General features: G+C 56.1%; 1 protein-coding gene across 2 annotated transcripts in view; it reads left to right on the forward strand.

The window, feature by feature from the left end:
* The window catches only part of paxbp1 (PAX3 and PAX7 binding protein 1), a 58,007-nt gene that overhangs the window by 26,840 nt on the left and 14,079 nt on the right, over positions 1–17,088 (forward strand). For both annotated transcript variants that reach the window (XM_064971313.1, XM_064971315.1), the window contains exon 10: positions 2,456–2,571. In XM_064971313.1, the coding sequence (XP_064827385.1) occupies positions 2,456–2,571 (116 nt within the window). The remainder of the gene's footprint in view (positions 1–2,455; positions 2,572–17,088) is intronic.

The following is a 17,088-nucleotide window of genomic DNA, read 5'->3' on the forward strand; positions in this document are numbered from 1 at the left end:
AATATTCGGGTATTTTTTTTAAACATAAATAATCGATAAAATTGAAGACTGGATGATCTGTGTTCAATACAGGGAGAAAACAAACGGAAGCTTGCTTTCTGGTCACGCGCCTCTATCTAACAGTACACTTCAAGTGACCCTCGTTCAAGATGGCCGTACTTCATTACACAAAGGAAAAACTCATTATACAACCCCCCCACCACAGTCTTGTCCCCTTGGGGTGAGTCTCATTATACAACCCCCCCCCCACCATAGTTTTGTCCCCTTGGGGTGAGTCTCATTATACAACCCCCCCTACCACAGTCTTGTCCCCTTGGGGTGAGTCTCATTATACAACCCCCCCCCTACCATAGTTTTGTCCCCTTGGGGTGAGTCTCATTATACAACCCCCCCCCTACCATAGTCTTGTCCCCTTGGGGTGAGTCTTATTATACACCCCCCCCCCCCCCCCCCCACCATAGTCTTGTCCCCTTGGGGTGAGTCTCATTATACAACCCCCCCCCCACCATAGTCTTGTCCCCTTGGGGTGAGTCTTATTATACAACCCCCCCCCCTCTACCATAGTCTTGTCCCCTTGGGGTGAGTCTTATTATACAACCCCCCTACCATAGTCTTGTCCCCCTGGGGTGAGTCTCATTATACAACCCCACCCCCCACCATAGTCTTGTCCCCTTGGGGTGAGTCTTATTATACAACCCCCCCCCCCCTACCATAGTCTTGTCCCCCTGGGGTGAGTCTCATTATACAACCCCCCCCCCACCACCATAGTCTTGTCCCCTTGGGGTGAGTCTTATTATACAACCCCCCCCCCCCCTACCATAGTCTTGTCCCCTTGGGGTGAGTCTCATTATACAACCCCCCCCCTTACAATAGTCTTGTCCCCTTGGGGTGAGTCTCATTATACAACCTCCCCTACCATAGTCTTGTCCCCTTGGGGTGAGTCTCATTATACAACCCCCCCTACCATAGTCTTGTCCCCTTGGGGTGAGTCTCATTATACAACCCCCCTACCATAGTCTTGTCCCCTTGGGGTGAGTCTCATTATACAACCCCCCTACCATAGTCTTGTCCCCTTGTGGTGAGTCTCATTATACAACCCCCCTACCATAGTTTTGTCCCCTTGTGGTGAGTCTCATTATACAACCCCCCTACCATAGTCTTGTCCCCTTGGGGTGAGTCTCATTATACAACCCCCCTACCATAGTCTTGTCCCCTTGGGGTGAGTCTCATTATACAACCCCCCTACCATAGTCTTGTCCCCTTGGGGTGAGTCTTATTATACAACCCCCCCCCCCCACCATAGTCTTGTCCCCTTGGGGTGAGTCTTATTATACAACCCCCCCCCCACCATAGTCTTGTCCCCTTGGGGTGAGTCTCATTATACAACCCCCCTACCATAGTCTTGTCCCCTTGGGGTGAGTCTCATTATACAACCCCCCACCACAGTTTTGTCCCCTTGGGGTGAGTCTCATTATACAACCCCCCCCCCACCATAGTCTTGTCCCCTTGGGGTGAGTCTCATTATACAACCCCCCCTACCATAGTCTTGTCCCCTTGGGGTGAGTCTCATTATACAACCCCCCCCACCATAGTCTTGTCCCCTTGGGGTGAGTCTCATTATACAACCCCCCCTACCATAGTCTTGTCCCCTTGGGGTGAGTCTCATTATACAACCCCCCCCCCACCATAGTCTTGTCCCCTTGGGGTGCGTCTCAATCGTCTGAAGCGCCTCTGTCTCCTTTATCTGATGTGAAAGAGCTGGATTGGTGAAAGTCGATAGCTGGCAGGCGTCCATCACTGAAAGAGAGGAGGTCACTACATTATCGATAGCAGTTCTGAATGACCCAAATTGGTTTTATCAATACAACAATGTCAAACCGAAAAGAAGTTGAACCATTTGGTTGCAGAGGGATTTATCCTTGAAAAGTTTTTTGTTTTTTTAAATACTGAAGGTATCTCCAAACTTACTTATGCGTCCCGGAGCCCGGCGCGCGTCCCAGTGGGCTGCGTGAAGATACCTGCTTGTTAACAAGGTCAAAGAGGTCTCTTTCAGAATGATCCATGACTATTACCCTGCGAATCACAACCTGAAGAAACAAAAGAAAACAGACGTTAACATTGTCATTTTTGTGTTTAGCGTCCAGAAACAAGTTTTGCATTTTTTTTTTGGCATTGTCTACAGGTAAAACAATTATGGAAAGATATTCAGTTTTATAATTGTTAATTGTCTTGATGACTTTTGTTTGTTAGGTGAAAATGTGCTGCTCGGTTTCCTTTACCATAATAAAGATAACTACTAACTATTTTATCTCAAATCTAATTGTGCTCATGGGAAAATTACATTTCTTAAATGTAAATTCACGAATAAAAAAAAAAAGTCACGTGTTTTCTGTATTTGAAAAAAAAAATGCAAAGTCTGGTGTGATTGGCTGACGTTGTTCGTGGGTGTGTTCAGAACGCGGCGGCGGCAGGCGCGGGAGCAGAACGGGAAGAGGGCAGAGCATCTGGAGGGGCTGTCCTCCGACGATGAGGAGACATCCACTGACCTCACATCATACTGTCTGGAGAGAGGTACCTTCTACCCTCTCACCATCTGACCCTTCTACCCTCTCACCTCCAGACCCTTCTACCCTCTCACCTCCAGACCCTTCTACCCTCTCACCTCCAGACCCTTCTACCCTCTCACCTCCAGACCCTTCTACCCTCTCACCTCCAGACCCTTCTACCCTCTCACCTCCAGACCCTTCTACCCTCTCACCTCCAGACCCTTCTACCCTCTCACCTCTAGACCCTTCTACCCTCTCACCTCCAGACCCTTCTACCCTCTCACCTCCACACCCTTCTACCCTCTCTCCTCCTGACCCTTCTACCCTCTCACCTCCTGACCCTTCTACCCTCTCACCTCCTGACCCTTCTACCCTCTCACCTCCAGACCCTTCTACCCTCTCACCTCCAGACCCTTCTACCCTCTCACCTCCAGACCCTTCTACCCTCTCACCTCCTGACCCTTCTACCCTCTCACCAACTGACCCTTCTACCCTCTCACCATCTGACCCTTCTACCCTCTCACCTCCAGACCCTTCTACCCTCTCACCTCCAGACCTTTCTACCCTCTCACCTCCAGACCCTTCTACCCTCTCACCTCCAGACCCTTCTACCCTCTCACCTCCAGACCCTTCTACCCTCTCACCTCCAGACCCTTCTACCCTCTCACCTCCAGACCCTTCTACCCTCTCACCATCTGACCCTTCTACCCTCTCACCTTCTGACCCTTCTACCCTCTCACCTCCAGACCCTTCTACCCTCTCACCTCCAGACCCTTCTACCCTCTCACCTCCAGGCCCTTCTACCCTCTCACCTCCAGGCCCGTCTACCCTCTCACCTCCAGGCCCTTCTACCCTCTCACCATCTGACCCTTCTACCCTCTCACCATCTGACCCTTCTACCCTCTCACCTTCTGACCCTTCTACCCTCTCACCATCTGACCCTTCTACCCTCTCACCATCTGACCCTTCTACCCTCTCACCTCCAGACCCTTCTACCCTCTCACCTCCAGACCCTTCTACCCTCTCACCTCCAGACCCTTCTACCCTCTCACCTCCAGACCCTTCTACCCTCTCACCATCTGACCCTTCTACCCTCTCACCTTCTGACCCTTCTACCCTCTCACCTCCAGACCCTTCTACCCTCTCACCTCCAGACCCTTCTACCCTCTCACCTCCAGGCCCTTCTACCCTCTCACCTCCAGGCCCTTCTACCCTCTCACCTCCAGGCCCTTCTACCCTCTCACCATCTGACCCTTCTACCCTCTCACCATCTGACCCTTCTACCCTCTCACCTTCTGACCCTTCTACCCTCTCACCATCTGACCCTTCTACCCTCTCACCATCTGACCCTTCTACCCTCTCACCTCCAGGCCCTTCTACCCTCTCACCTCCAGGCCCTTCTACCCTCTCACCATCTGACCCTTCTACCCTCTCACCTCCAGACCCTTCTACCCTCTCACCTCCAGACCCTTCTACCCTCTCACCTCCAGACCCTTCTACCCTCTCACCTTCTGACCCTTCTACCCTCTCACCTCCAGACCCTTCTACCCTCTCACCTCCAGACCCTTCTACCCTCTCACCATCTGACCCTTCTACCCTCTCACCTCCAGACCCTTCTACCCTCTCACCTCCAGACCCTTCTACCCTCTCACCATCTGACCCTTCTACCCTCTCACCTCCAGGCCCTTCTACCCTCTCACCTCCAGACCCTTCTACCCTCTCACCATCTGACCCTTCTACCCTCTCACCATCTGACCCTTCTACCCTCTCACCTCCAGACCCTTCTACCCTCTCACCAACTGACCCTTCTACCCTCTCACCTCCAGACCCTTCTACCCTCTCACCTCCAGACCCTTCTACCCTCTCACCTCCAGACCCTTCTACCCTCTCACCTCCTGACCCTTCTACCCTCTCACCTCCTGACCCTTCTACCCTCTCACCTCCAGACCCTTCTACCCTCTCACCTCCAGACCCTTCTACCCTCTCACCTCCAGACCCTTCTACCCTCTCACCTCCAGACCCTTCTACCCTCTCACCATCTGACCCTTCTACCCTCTCACCTCCAGACCCTTCTACCCTCTCACCTCCTGACCCTTCTACCCTCTCACCTCCTGACCCTTCTACCCTCTCACCATCTGACCCTTCTACCCTCTCACCTCCAGACCCTTCTACCCTCTCACCTCCAGACCCTTCTACCCTCTCACCTCCAGACCCTTCTACCCTCTCACCTCCTGACCCTTCTACCCTCTCACCTCCTGACCCTTCTACCCTCTCACCTCCAGACCCTTCTACCCTCTCACCTCCAGACCCTTCTACCCTCTCACCTCCAGACCCTTCTACCCTCTCACCTCCAGACCCTTCTACCCTCTCACCTCCAGACCCTTCTACCCTCTCACCTCCAGACCCTTCTACCCTCTCACCTCCAGACCCTTCTACCCTCTCACCTCCAGACCCTTCTACCCTCTCACCTCCTGACCCTTCTACCCTCTCACCTCCAGACCCTTCTACCCTCTCACCTTCTGACCCTTCTACCCTCTCACCTCCTGACCCTTCTACCCTCTCACCTCCAGACCCTTCTACCCTCTCACCTCCAGACCCTTCTACCCTCTCACCTCCAGACCCTTCTACCCTCTCACCTCCAGACCCTTCTACCCTCTCACCTCCAGACCCTTCTACCCTCTCACCTCCTGACCCTTCTACCCTCTCACCTCCTGACCCTTCTACCCTCTCACCTCCTGACCCTTCTACCCTCTCACCTCCTGACCCTTCTACCCTCTCACCTCCTGACCCTTCTACCCTCTCACCTCCTGACCCTTCTACCCTCTCACCTCCTGACCCTTCTACCCTCTCACCTCCTGACCCTTCTACCCTCTCACCTCCTGACCCTTCTACCCTCTCACCTCCTGACCCTTCTACCCTCTCACCTCCTGACCCTTCTACCCTCTCACCTCCTGACCCTTCTACCCTCTCACCTCCTGACCCTTCTACCCTCTCACCTCCTGACCCTTCTACCCTCTCACCTCCTGACCCTTCTACCCTCTCACCTCCAGACCCTTCTACCCTCTCACCTCCAGACCCTTCTACCCTCTCACCTCCAGACCCTTCTACCCTCTCACCTCCTGACCCTTCTACCCTCTCACCTCCAGACCCTTCTACCCTCTCACCTCCAGACCCTTCTACCCTCTCACCTCCAGACCCTTCTACCCTCTCACCTCCAGACCCTTCTACCCTCTCACCTTCAGACCCTTCTACCCTCTCACCTCCAGACCCTTCTACCCTCTCACCTCCAGACCCTTCTACCCTCTCACCATCTGACCCTTCTACCCTCTCACCTCCAGACCCTTCTACCCTCTCACCTCCAGACCCTTCTACCCTCTCACCATCTGACCCTTCTACCCTCTCACCTCCAGACCCGTCTACCCTCTCACCTCCAGACCCTTCTACCCTCTCACCTCCAGACCCTTCTACCCTCTCACCATCTGACCCTTCTACCCTCTCACCTCCTGACCCTTCTACCCTCTCACCTCCTGACCCTTCTACCCTCTCACCTCCTGACCCTTCTACCCTCTCACCTCCAGACCCTTCTACCCTCTCACCTCCAGACCCTTCTACCCTCTCACCTCCAGACCCTTCTACCCTCTCACCATCTGACCCTTCTACCCTCTCACCTCCAGACCCTTCTACCCTCTCACCTCCAGACCCTTCTACCCTCTCACCATCTGACCCTTCTACCCTCTCACCTCCAGACCCTTCTACCCTCTCACCTCCAGACCCTTCTACCCTCTCACCTCCAGACCCTTCTACCCTCTCACCTCCAGACCCTTCTACCCTCTCACCATCTGACCCTTCTACCCTCTCACCATCTGACCCTTCTACCCTCTCACCTCCTGACCCTTCTACCCTCTCACCTCCTGACCCTTCTACCCTCTCACCTCCAGACCCTTCTACCCTCTCACCTCCAGACCCTTCTACCCTCTCACCTCCAGACCCTTCTACCCTCTCACCTCCAGACCCTTCTACCCTCTCACCTCCAGACCCTTCTACCCTCTCACCTCCTGACCCTTCTACCCTCTCACCTCCAGACCCTTCTACCCTCTCACCTCCTGACCCTTCTACCCTCTCACCTCCTGACCCTTCTACCCTCTCACCTCCAGACCCTTCTACCCTCTCACCTCCAGACCCTTCTACCCTCTCACCTCCAGACCCTTCTACCCTCTCACCTCCAGACCCTTCTACCCTCTCACCTCCTGACCCTTCTACCCTCTCACCTCCTGACCCTTCTACCCTCTCACCTCCTGACCCTTCTACCCTCTCACCTCCTGACCCTTCTACCCTCTCACCTCCTGACCCTTCTACCCTCTCACCTCCAGACCCTTCTACCCTCTCACCTCCAGACCCTTCTACCCTCTCACCTCCAGACCCTTCTACCCTCTCACCTCCTGACCCTTCTACCCTCTCACCTCCAGACCCTTCTACCCTCTCACCTCCAGACCCTTCTACCCTCTCACCATCTGACCCTTCTACCCTCTCACCTCCTGACCCTTCTACCCTCTCACCTCCTGACCCTTCTACCCTCTCACCTCCAGACCCTTCTACCCTCTCACCTCCAGACCCTTCTACCCTCTCACCTCCAGACCCTTCTACCCTCTCACCTCCAGACCCTTCTACCCTCTCACCTCCAGACCCTTCTACCCTCTCACCTCCTGACCCTTCTACCCTCTCACCTCCTGACCCTTCTACCCTCTCACCTCCAGACCCTTCTACCCTCTCACCTCCTGACCCTTCTACCCTCTCACCTCCTGACCCTTCTACCCTCTCACCATCTGACCCTTCTACCCTCTCACCTCCAGACCCTTCTACCCTCTCACCTCCAGACCCTTCTACCCTCTCACCTCCAGACCCTTCTACCCTCTCACCTCCTGACCCTTCTACCCTCTCACCTCCTGACCCTTCTACCCTCTCACCTCCAGACCCTTCTACCCTCTCACCTCCAGACCCTTCTACCCTCTCACCTCCAGACCCTTCTACCCTCTCACCTCCAGACCCTTCTACCCTCTCACCTCCAGACCCTTCTACCCTCTCACCTCCAGACCCTTCTACCCTCTCACCTCCAGACCCTTCTACCCTCTCACCTCCAGACCCTTCTACCCTCTCACCTCCTGACCCTTCTACCCTCTCACCTCCAGACCCTTCTACCCTCTCACCTTCTGACCCTTCTACCCTCTCACCTCCTGACCCTTCTACCCTCTCACCTCCAGACCCTTCTACCCTCTCACCTCCAGACCCTTCTACCCTCTCACCTCCAGACCCTTCTACCCTCTCACCTCCAGACCCTTCTACCCTCTCACCTCCAGACCCTTCTACCCTCTCACCTCCTGACCCTTCTACCCTCTCACCTCCTGACCCTTCTACCCTCTCACCTCCTGACCCTTCTACCCTCTCACCTCCTGACCCTTCTACCCTCTCACCTCCTGACCCTTCTACCCTCTCACCTCCTGACCCTTCTACCCTCTCACCTCCTGACCCTTCTACCCTCTCACCTCCTGACCCTTCTACCCTCTCACCTCCTGACCCTTCTACCCTCTCACCTCCTGACCCTTCTACCCTCTCACCTCCTGACCCTTCTACCCTCTCACCTCCTGACCCTTCTACCCTCTCACCTCCTGACCCTTCTACCCTCTCACCTCCTGACCCTTCTACCCTCTCACCTCCAGACCCTTCTACCCTCTCACCTCCAGACCCTTCTACCCTCTCACCTCCAGACCCTTCTACCCTCTCACCTCCTGACCCTTCTACCCTCTCACCTCCAGACCCTTCTACCCTCTCACCTCCAGACCCTTCTACCCTCTCACCTCCAGACCCTTCTACCCTCTCACCTTCAGACCCTTCTACCCTCTCACCTCCAGACCCTTCTACCCTCTCACCTCCAGACCCTTCTACCCTCTCACCATCTGACCCTTCTACCCTCTCACCTCCAGACCCTTCTACCCTCTCACCTCCAGACCCTTCTACCCTCTCACCATCTGACCCTTCTACCCTCTCACCTCCAGACCCTTCTACCCTCTCACCTCCAGACCCTTCTACCCTCTCACCTCCAGACCCTTCTACCCTCTCACCTCCAGACCCTTCTACCCTCTCACCATCTGACCCTTCTACCCTCTCACCTCCTGACCCTTCTACCCTCTCACCTCCTGACCCTTCTACCCTCTCACCTCCTGACCCTTCTACCCTCTCACCTCCTGACCCTTCTACCCTCTCACCTCCAGACCCTTCTACCCTCTCACCTCCAGACCCTTCTACCCTCTCACCTCCAGACCCTTCTACCCTCTCACCATCTGACCCTTCTACCCTCTCACCTCCAGACCCTTCTACCCTCTCACCTCCAGACCCTTCTACCCTCTCACCATCTGACCCTTCTACCCTCTCACCTCCAGACCCTTCTACCCTCTCACCTCCAGACCCTTCTACCCTCTCACCTCCAGACCCTTCTACCCTCTCACCATCTGACCCTTCTACCCTCTCACCATCTGACCCTTCTACCCTCTCACCTCCTGACCCTTCTACCCTCTCACCTCCTGACCCTTCTACCCTCTCACCTCCAGACCCTTCTACCCTCTCACCTCCAGACCCTTCTACCCTCTCACCTCCAGACCCTTCTACCCTCTCACCTCCAGACCCTTCTACCCTCTCACCTCCAGACCCTTCTACCCTCTCACCTCCTGACCCTTCTACCCTCTCACCTCCAGACCCTTCTACCCTCTCACCTCCTGACCCTTCTACCCTCTCACCTCCTGACCCTTCTACCCTCTCACCTCCAGACCCTTCTACCCTCTCACCTCCAGACCCTTCTACCCTCTCACCTCCAGACCCTTCTACCCTCTCACCTCCAGACCCTTCTACCCTCTCACCTCCTGACCCTTCTACCCTCTCACCTCCTGACCCTTCTACCCTCTCACCTCCTGACCCTTCTACCCTCTCACCTCCTGACCCTTCTACCCTCTCACCTCCTGACCCTTCTACCCTCTCACCTCCAGACCCTTCTACCCTCTCACCTCCAGACCCTTCTACCCTCTCACCTCCAGACCCTTCTACCCTCTCACCTCCTGACCCTTCTACCCTCTCACCTCCAGACCCTTCTACCCTCTCACCTCCAGACCCTTCTACCCTCTCACCATCTGACCCTTCTACCCTCTCACCTCCTGACCCTTCTACCCTCTCACCTCCTGACCCTTCTACCCTCTCACCTCCAGACCCTTCTACCCTCTCACCTCCAGACCCTTCTACCCTCTCACCTCCAGACCCTTCTACCCTCTCACCTCCAGACCCTTCTACCCTCTCACCTCCAGACCCTTCTACCCTCTCACCTCCTGACCCTTCTACCCTCTCACCTCCTGACCCTTCTACCCTCTCACCTCCAGACCCTTCTACCCTCTCACCTCCTGACCCTTCTACCCTCTCACCTCCTGACCCTTCTACCCTCTCACCTCCAGACCCTTCTACCCTCTCACCTCCAGACCCTTCTACCCTCTCACCTCCTGACCCTTCTACCCTCTCACCTCCTGACCCTTCTACCCTCTCACCTCCAGACCCTTCTACCCTCTCACCTCCTGACCCTTCTACCCTCTCCTGACCTCCCCTGACCCTTCTACCCTCTCACCTCCAGACCCTTCTACCCTCTCACCTCCAGACCCTTCTACCCTCTCACCTCCAGACCCTTCTACCCTCTCACCTCCAGACCCTTCTACCCTCTCACCTCCAGACCCTTCTACCCTCTCACCTCCAGACCCTTCTACCCTCTCACCTCCAGACCCTTCTACCCTCTCACCTCCAGACCCTTCTACCCTCTCACCTCCAGACCCTTCTACCCTCTCACCTCCTGACCCTTCTACCCTCTCACCTCCAGACCCTTCTACCCTCTCACCTCCAGACCCTTCTACCCTCTCACCTCCAGACCCTTCTACCCTCTCACCTCCTGACCCTTCTACCCTCTCACCTCCTGACCCTTCTACCCTCTCACCTCCTGACCCTTCTACCCTCTCACCTCCTGACCCTTCTACCCTCTCACCTCCTGACCCTTCTACCCTCTCACCTCCTGACCCTTCTACCCTCTCACCTCCTGACCCTTCTACCCTCTCACCTCCTGACCCTTCTACCCTCTCACCTCCTGACCCTTCTACCCTCTCACCTCCTGACCCTTCTACCCTCTCACCTCCTGACCCTTCTACCCTCTCACCTCCTGACCCTTCTACCCTCTCACCTCCTGACCCTTCTACCCTCTCACCTCCTGACCCTTCTACCCTCTCACCTCCTGACCCTTCTACCCTCTCACCTCCTGACCCTTCTACCCTCTCACCTCCAGACCCTTCTACCCTCTCACCTCCAGACCCTTCTACCCTCTCACCTCCAGACCCTTCTACCCTCTCACCTCCAGACCCTTCTACCCTCTCACCTCCAGACCCTTCTACCCTCTCACCTCCAGACCCTTCTACCCTCTCACCTCCAGACCCTTCTACCCTCTCACCTCCAGACCCTTCTACCCTCTCACCTCCAGACCCTTCTACCCTCTCACCTCCAGACCCTTCTACCCTCTCACCTCCAGACCCTTCTACCCTCTCACCTCCAGACCCTTCTACCCTCTCACCTCCTGACCCTTCTACCCTCTCACCTCCAGACCCTTCTACCCTCTCACCTCCAGACCCTTCTACCCTCTCACCTTCAGACCCTTCTACCCTCTCACCTCCAGACCCTTCTACCCTCTCACCTCCAGACCCTTCTACCCTCTCACCATCTGACCCTTCTACCCTCTCACCTCCAGACCCTTCTACCCTCTCACCTCCAGACCCTTCTACCCTCTCACCATCTGACCCTTCTACCTTCTGACCCTTCTACCCTCTCACCTTCTGACCCTTCTACCTTCTGACCCTTCTACCCTCTCACCTCCAGACCCTTCTACCCTCTCACCTTCTGACCCTTCTACCTTCTGACCCTTCTACCCTCTCACCTCCTGACCCTTCTACCCTCTCACCTCCAGACCCTTCTACCCTCTCACCTCCTGACCCTTCTACCCTCTCACCTCCAGACCCTTCTACCCTCTCACCTCCAGACCCTTCTACCCTCTCACCTCCAGACCCTTCTACCCTCTCACCTCCAGACCCTTCTACCCTCTCACCTTCTGACCCTTCTACCCTCTCACCATCTGACCCTTCTACCCTCTCACCTTCTGACCCTTCTACCCTCTCACCTCCAGACCCTTCTACCCTCTCACCTTCTGACCCTTCTACCCTCTCACCTCCTGACCCTTCTACCCTCTCACCTCCAGACCCTTCTACCCTCTCACCTTCTGACCCTTCTACCTTCTGACCCTTCTACCCTCTCACCTTCTGACCCTTCTACCTTCTGACCCTTCTACCCTCTCACCTCCAGACCCTTCTACCCTCTCACCTTCTGACCCTTCTACCCTCTCACCATCTGACCCTTCTACCCTCTCACCTTCTGACCCTTCTACCCTCTCACCTTCTGACCCTTCTACCCTCTCACCATCTGACCCTTCTACCCTCTCACCATCTGACCCTTCTACCCTCTCACCTTCTGACCCTTCTACCCTCTCACCTTCTGACCCTTCTACCCTCTCACCTCCAGACCCTTCTACCCTCTCACCTTCTGACCCTTCTACCTTCTGACCCTTCTACCCTCTCACCTCCAGACCCTTCTACCCTCTCACCTCCAGACCCTTCTACCCTCTCACCTCCAGACCCTTCTACCCTCTCACCATCTGACCCTTCTACCCTCTCACCATCTGACCCTTCTACCCTCTCACCATCTGACCCTTCTACCCTCTCACCATCAGACCCTTCTACCCTCTCACCTCCAGACCCTTCTACCCTCTCACCTCCAGACCCTTCTACCCTCTCACCTCCAGACCCTTCTACCCTCTCACCTCCAGACCCTTCTACCCTCTCACCTCCAGACCCTTCTACCCTCTCACCTCCAGACCCTTCTACCCTCTCACCTCCAGACCCTTCTACCCTCTCACCTCCAGACCCTTCTACCCTCTCACCTCCAGACCCTTCTACCCTCACACCTCCAGACCCTTCTACCCTCTCACCTCCAGACCCTTCTACCCTCTCACCTCCAGACCCTTCTACCCTCTCACCTCCAGACCCTTCTACCCTCTCACCTCCAGACCCTTCTACCCTCTCACCTCCAGACCCTTCTACCCTCTCACCTCCAGACCCTTCTACCCTCTCACCTCCAGACCCTTCTACCCTCTCACCTCCAGACCCTTCTACCCTCTCACCTCCAGACCCTTCTACCCTCTCACCACCAGACCCTTCTACCCTCTCACCTCCAGACCCTTCTACCCTCTCACCTCCAGACCCTTCTACCCTCTCACCATCTGACCCTTCTACCCTCTCACCTCCAGACCCTTCTACCCTCTCACCTCCAGACCCTTCTACCCTCTCACCTCCAGACCCTTCTACCCTCTCACCTCCTGACCCTTCTACCCTCTCACCTCCTGACCCTTCTACCCTCTCACCTCCTGACCCTTCTACCCTCTCACCTCCTGACCCTTCTACCCTCTCACCTCCAGACCCTTCTACCCTCTCACCTCCAGACCCTTCTACCCTCTCACCTCCAGACCCTTCTACCCTCTCACCTCCAGACCCTTCTACCCTCTCACCTCCAGACCCTTCTACCCTCTCACCTCCAGACCCTTCTACCCTCTCACCTCCAGACCCTTCTACCCTCTCACCTCCAGACCCTTCTACCCTCTCACCTCCAGACCCTTCTACCCTCTCACCTCCTGACCCTTCTACCCTCTCACCTCCAGACCCTTCTACCCTCTCACCTCCAGACCCTTCTACCCTCTCACCTCCAGACCCTTCTACCCTCTCACCTCCAGACCCTTCTACCCTCTCACCTCCAGACCCTTCTACCCTCTCACCTCCAGACCCTTCTACCCTCTCACCTCCAGACCCTTCTACCCTCTCACCTCCTGACCCTTCTACCCTCTCACCTCCAGACCCTTCTACCCTCTCACCTTCAGACCCTTCTACCCTCTCACCTCCAGACCCTTCTACCCTCTCACCTCCAGACCCTTCTACCCTCTCACCATCTGACCCTTCTACCCTCTCACCTCCAGACCCTTCTACCCTCTCACCTCCAGACCCTTCTACCCTCTCACCTCCAGACCCTTCTACCCTCTCACCTCCAGACCCTTCTACCCTCTCACCTCCAGACCCTTCTACCCTCTCACCTCCAGACCCTTCTACCCTCTCACCTCCTGACCCTTCTACCCTCTCACCTCCAGACCCTTCTACCCTCTCACCTCCAGACCCTTCTACCCTCTCACCTCCAGACCCTTCTACCCTCTCACCTTCAGACCCTTCTACCCTCTCACCTCCAGACCCTTCTACCCTCTCACCATCTGACCCTTCTACCCTCTCACCTCCAGACCCTTCTACCCTCTCACCTCCAGACCCTTCTACCCTCTCACCTCCAGACCCTTCTACCCTCTCACCTCCAGACCCTTCTACCCTCTCACCTCCAGACCCTTCTACCCTCTCACCTCCTGACCCTTCTACCCTCTCACCTCCAGACCCTTCTACCCTCTCACCTCCAGACCCTTCTACCCTCTCACCTTCAGACCCTTCTACCCTCTCACCTCCAGACCCTTCTACCCTCTCACCATCTGACCCTTCTACCCTCTCACCTCCAGACCCTTCTACCCTCTCACCTCCAGACCCTTCTACCCTCTCACCTCCAGACCCTTCTACCCTCTCACCTCCAGACCCTTCTACCCTCTCACCTCCTGACCCTTCTACCCTCTCACCTCCAGACCCTTCTACCCTCTCACCTCCAGACCCTTCTACCCTCTCACCTCCAGACCCTTCTACCCTCTCACCATCTGACCCTTCTACCCTCTCACCTCCTGACCCTTCTACCCTCTCACCTCCAGACCCTTCTACCCTCTCACCTCCAGACCCTTCTACCCTCTCACCTCCAGACCCTTCTACCCTCTCACCTCCAGACCCTTCTACCCTCTCACCTCCAGACCCTTCTACCCTCTCACCTCCTGACCCTTCTACCCTCTCACCTTCTGACCCTTCTACCCTCTCACCTCCTGACCCTTCTACCCTCTCACCTCCAGACCCTTCTACCCTCTCACCTCCAGACCCTTCTACCCTCTCACCTCCAGACCCTTCTACCCTCGCACCTTCTGACCCTTCTACCCTCTCACCTCCTGACCCTTCTACCCTCTCACCTCCAGACCCTTCTACCCTCTCACCTCCTGACCCTTCTACCCTCTCACCTCCTGACCCTTCTACCCTCTCACCTCCTGACCCTTCTACCCTCTCACCTCCTGACCCTTCTACCCTCTCACCTCCTGACCCTTCTACCCTCTCACCTCCAGACCCTTCTACCCTCTCACCTCCAGACCCTTCTACCCTCTCACCTCCAGACCCTTCTACCCTCTCACCTCCAGACCCTTCTACCCTCTCACCTCCAGACCCTTCTACCCTCTCACCTCCAGACCCTTCTACCCTCTCACCTCCAGACCCTTCTACCCTCTCACCTCCTGACCCTTCTACCCTCTCACCTCCAGACCCTTCTACCCTCTCACCTCCAGACCCTTCTACCCTCTCACCTTCAGACCCTTCTACCCTCTCACCTCCAGACCCTTCTACCCTCTCACCTCCAGACCCTTCTACCCTCTCACCATCTGACCCTTCTACCCTCTCACCTCCAGACCCTTCTACCCTCTCACCATCTGACCCTTCTACCTTCTGACCCTTCTACCCTCTCACCTTCTGACCTCTCACCTCCAGACCCTTCTACCCTCTCACCTTCTGACCCTTCTACCTTCTGACCCTTCTACCCTCTCACCTTCTGACCCTTCTACCCTCTCACCTTCTGACCCTTCTACCCTCTCACCTCCAGACCCTTCTACCCTCTCACCTCCAGACCCTTCTACCCTCTCACCTCCAGACCCTTCTACCCTCTCACCTCCAGACCCTTCTACCCTCTCACCTCCTGACCCTTCTACCCTCTCACCTCCAGACCCTTCTACCCTCTCACCTCCAGACCCTTCTACCCTCTCACCTCCTGACCCTTCTACCCTCTCACCTCCTGACCCTTCTACCCTCTCACCTCCTGACCCTTCTACCCTCTCACCTCCTGACCCTTCTACCCTCTCACCTCCTGACCCTTCTACCCTCTCACCTCCTGACCCTTCTACCCTCTCACCTCCTGACCCTTCTACCCTCTCACCTCCTGACCCTTCTACCCTCTCACCTCCAGACCCTTCTACCCTCTCACCTCCAGACCCTTCTACCCTCTCACCTCCAGACCCTTCTACCCTCTCACCTCCAGACCCTTCTACCCTCTCACCTCCAGACCCTTCTACCCTCTCACCTCCAGACCCTTCTACCCTCTCACCTCCAGACCCTTCTACCCTCTCACCTCCAGACCCTTCTACCCTCTCACCTCCTGACCCTTCTACCCTCTCACCTCCAGACCCTTCTACCCTCTCACCTCCTGACCCTTCTACCCTCTCACCTTCAGACCCTTCTACCCTCTCACCTCCAGACCCTTCTACCCTCTCACCTCCAGACCCTTCTACCCTCTCACCATCTGACCCTTCTACCCTCTCACCTCCAGACCCTTCTACCCTCTCACCTCCAGACCCTTCTACCCTCTCACCATCTGACCCTTCTACCTTCTGACCCTTCTACCCTCTCACCTTCTGACCTCTCACCTCCAGACCCTTCTACCCTCTCACCTTCTGACCCTTCTACCTTCTGACCCTTCTACCCTCTCACCTTCTGACCCTTCTACCCTCTCACCTTCTGACCCTTCTACCCTCTCACCTCCAGACCCTTCTACCCTCTCACCTCCAGACCCTTCTACCCTCTCACCTCCAGACCCTTCTACCCTCTCACCTCCAGACCCTTCTACCCTCTCACCATCTGACCCTTCTACCCTCTCACCTTCTGACCCTTCTACCCTCTCACCTCCAGACCCTTCTACCCTCTCACCTTCTGACCCTTCTACCTTCTGACCCTTCTACCCTCTCACCTCCAGACCCTTCTACCCTCTCACCTTCTGACCCTTCTACCCTCTCACCTCCTGACCCTTCTACCCTCTCACCTCCAGACCCTTCTACCCTCTCACCTTCTGACCCTTCTACCTTCTGACCCTTCTACCCTCTCACCTCCAGACCCTCCAGACCCTTCTACCCTCTCACCTTCTGACCCTTCTACCTTCTGACCCTTCTACCCTCTCACCTCCAGACCCTTCTACCCTCTCACCTTCTGACCCTTCTACCCTCTCACCATCTGACCCTTCTACCCTCTCACCTTCCAGACCCTTCTACCCTCTCACCATCTGACCCTTCTACCCTCTCACCATCTGACCCTTCTACCCTCTCACCTTCTGACCCTTCTACCCTCTCACCATCTGACCCTTCTACCCTCTCACCATCTGACCCTTCTACCCTCTCACCTTCTGACCCTTCTACCCTCTCACCTCCAGACCCTTC

The sequence above is a fragment of the Oncorhynchus masou genome, chromosome 8, assembly GCF_036934945.1.
Source record: "Oncorhynchus masou masou isolate Uvic2021 chromosome 8, UVic_Omas_1.1, whole genome shotgun sequence".
Taxonomy (NCBI): Eukaryota; Metazoa; Chordata; class Actinopteri; order Salmoniformes; family Salmonidae; genus Oncorhynchus; species Oncorhynchus masou.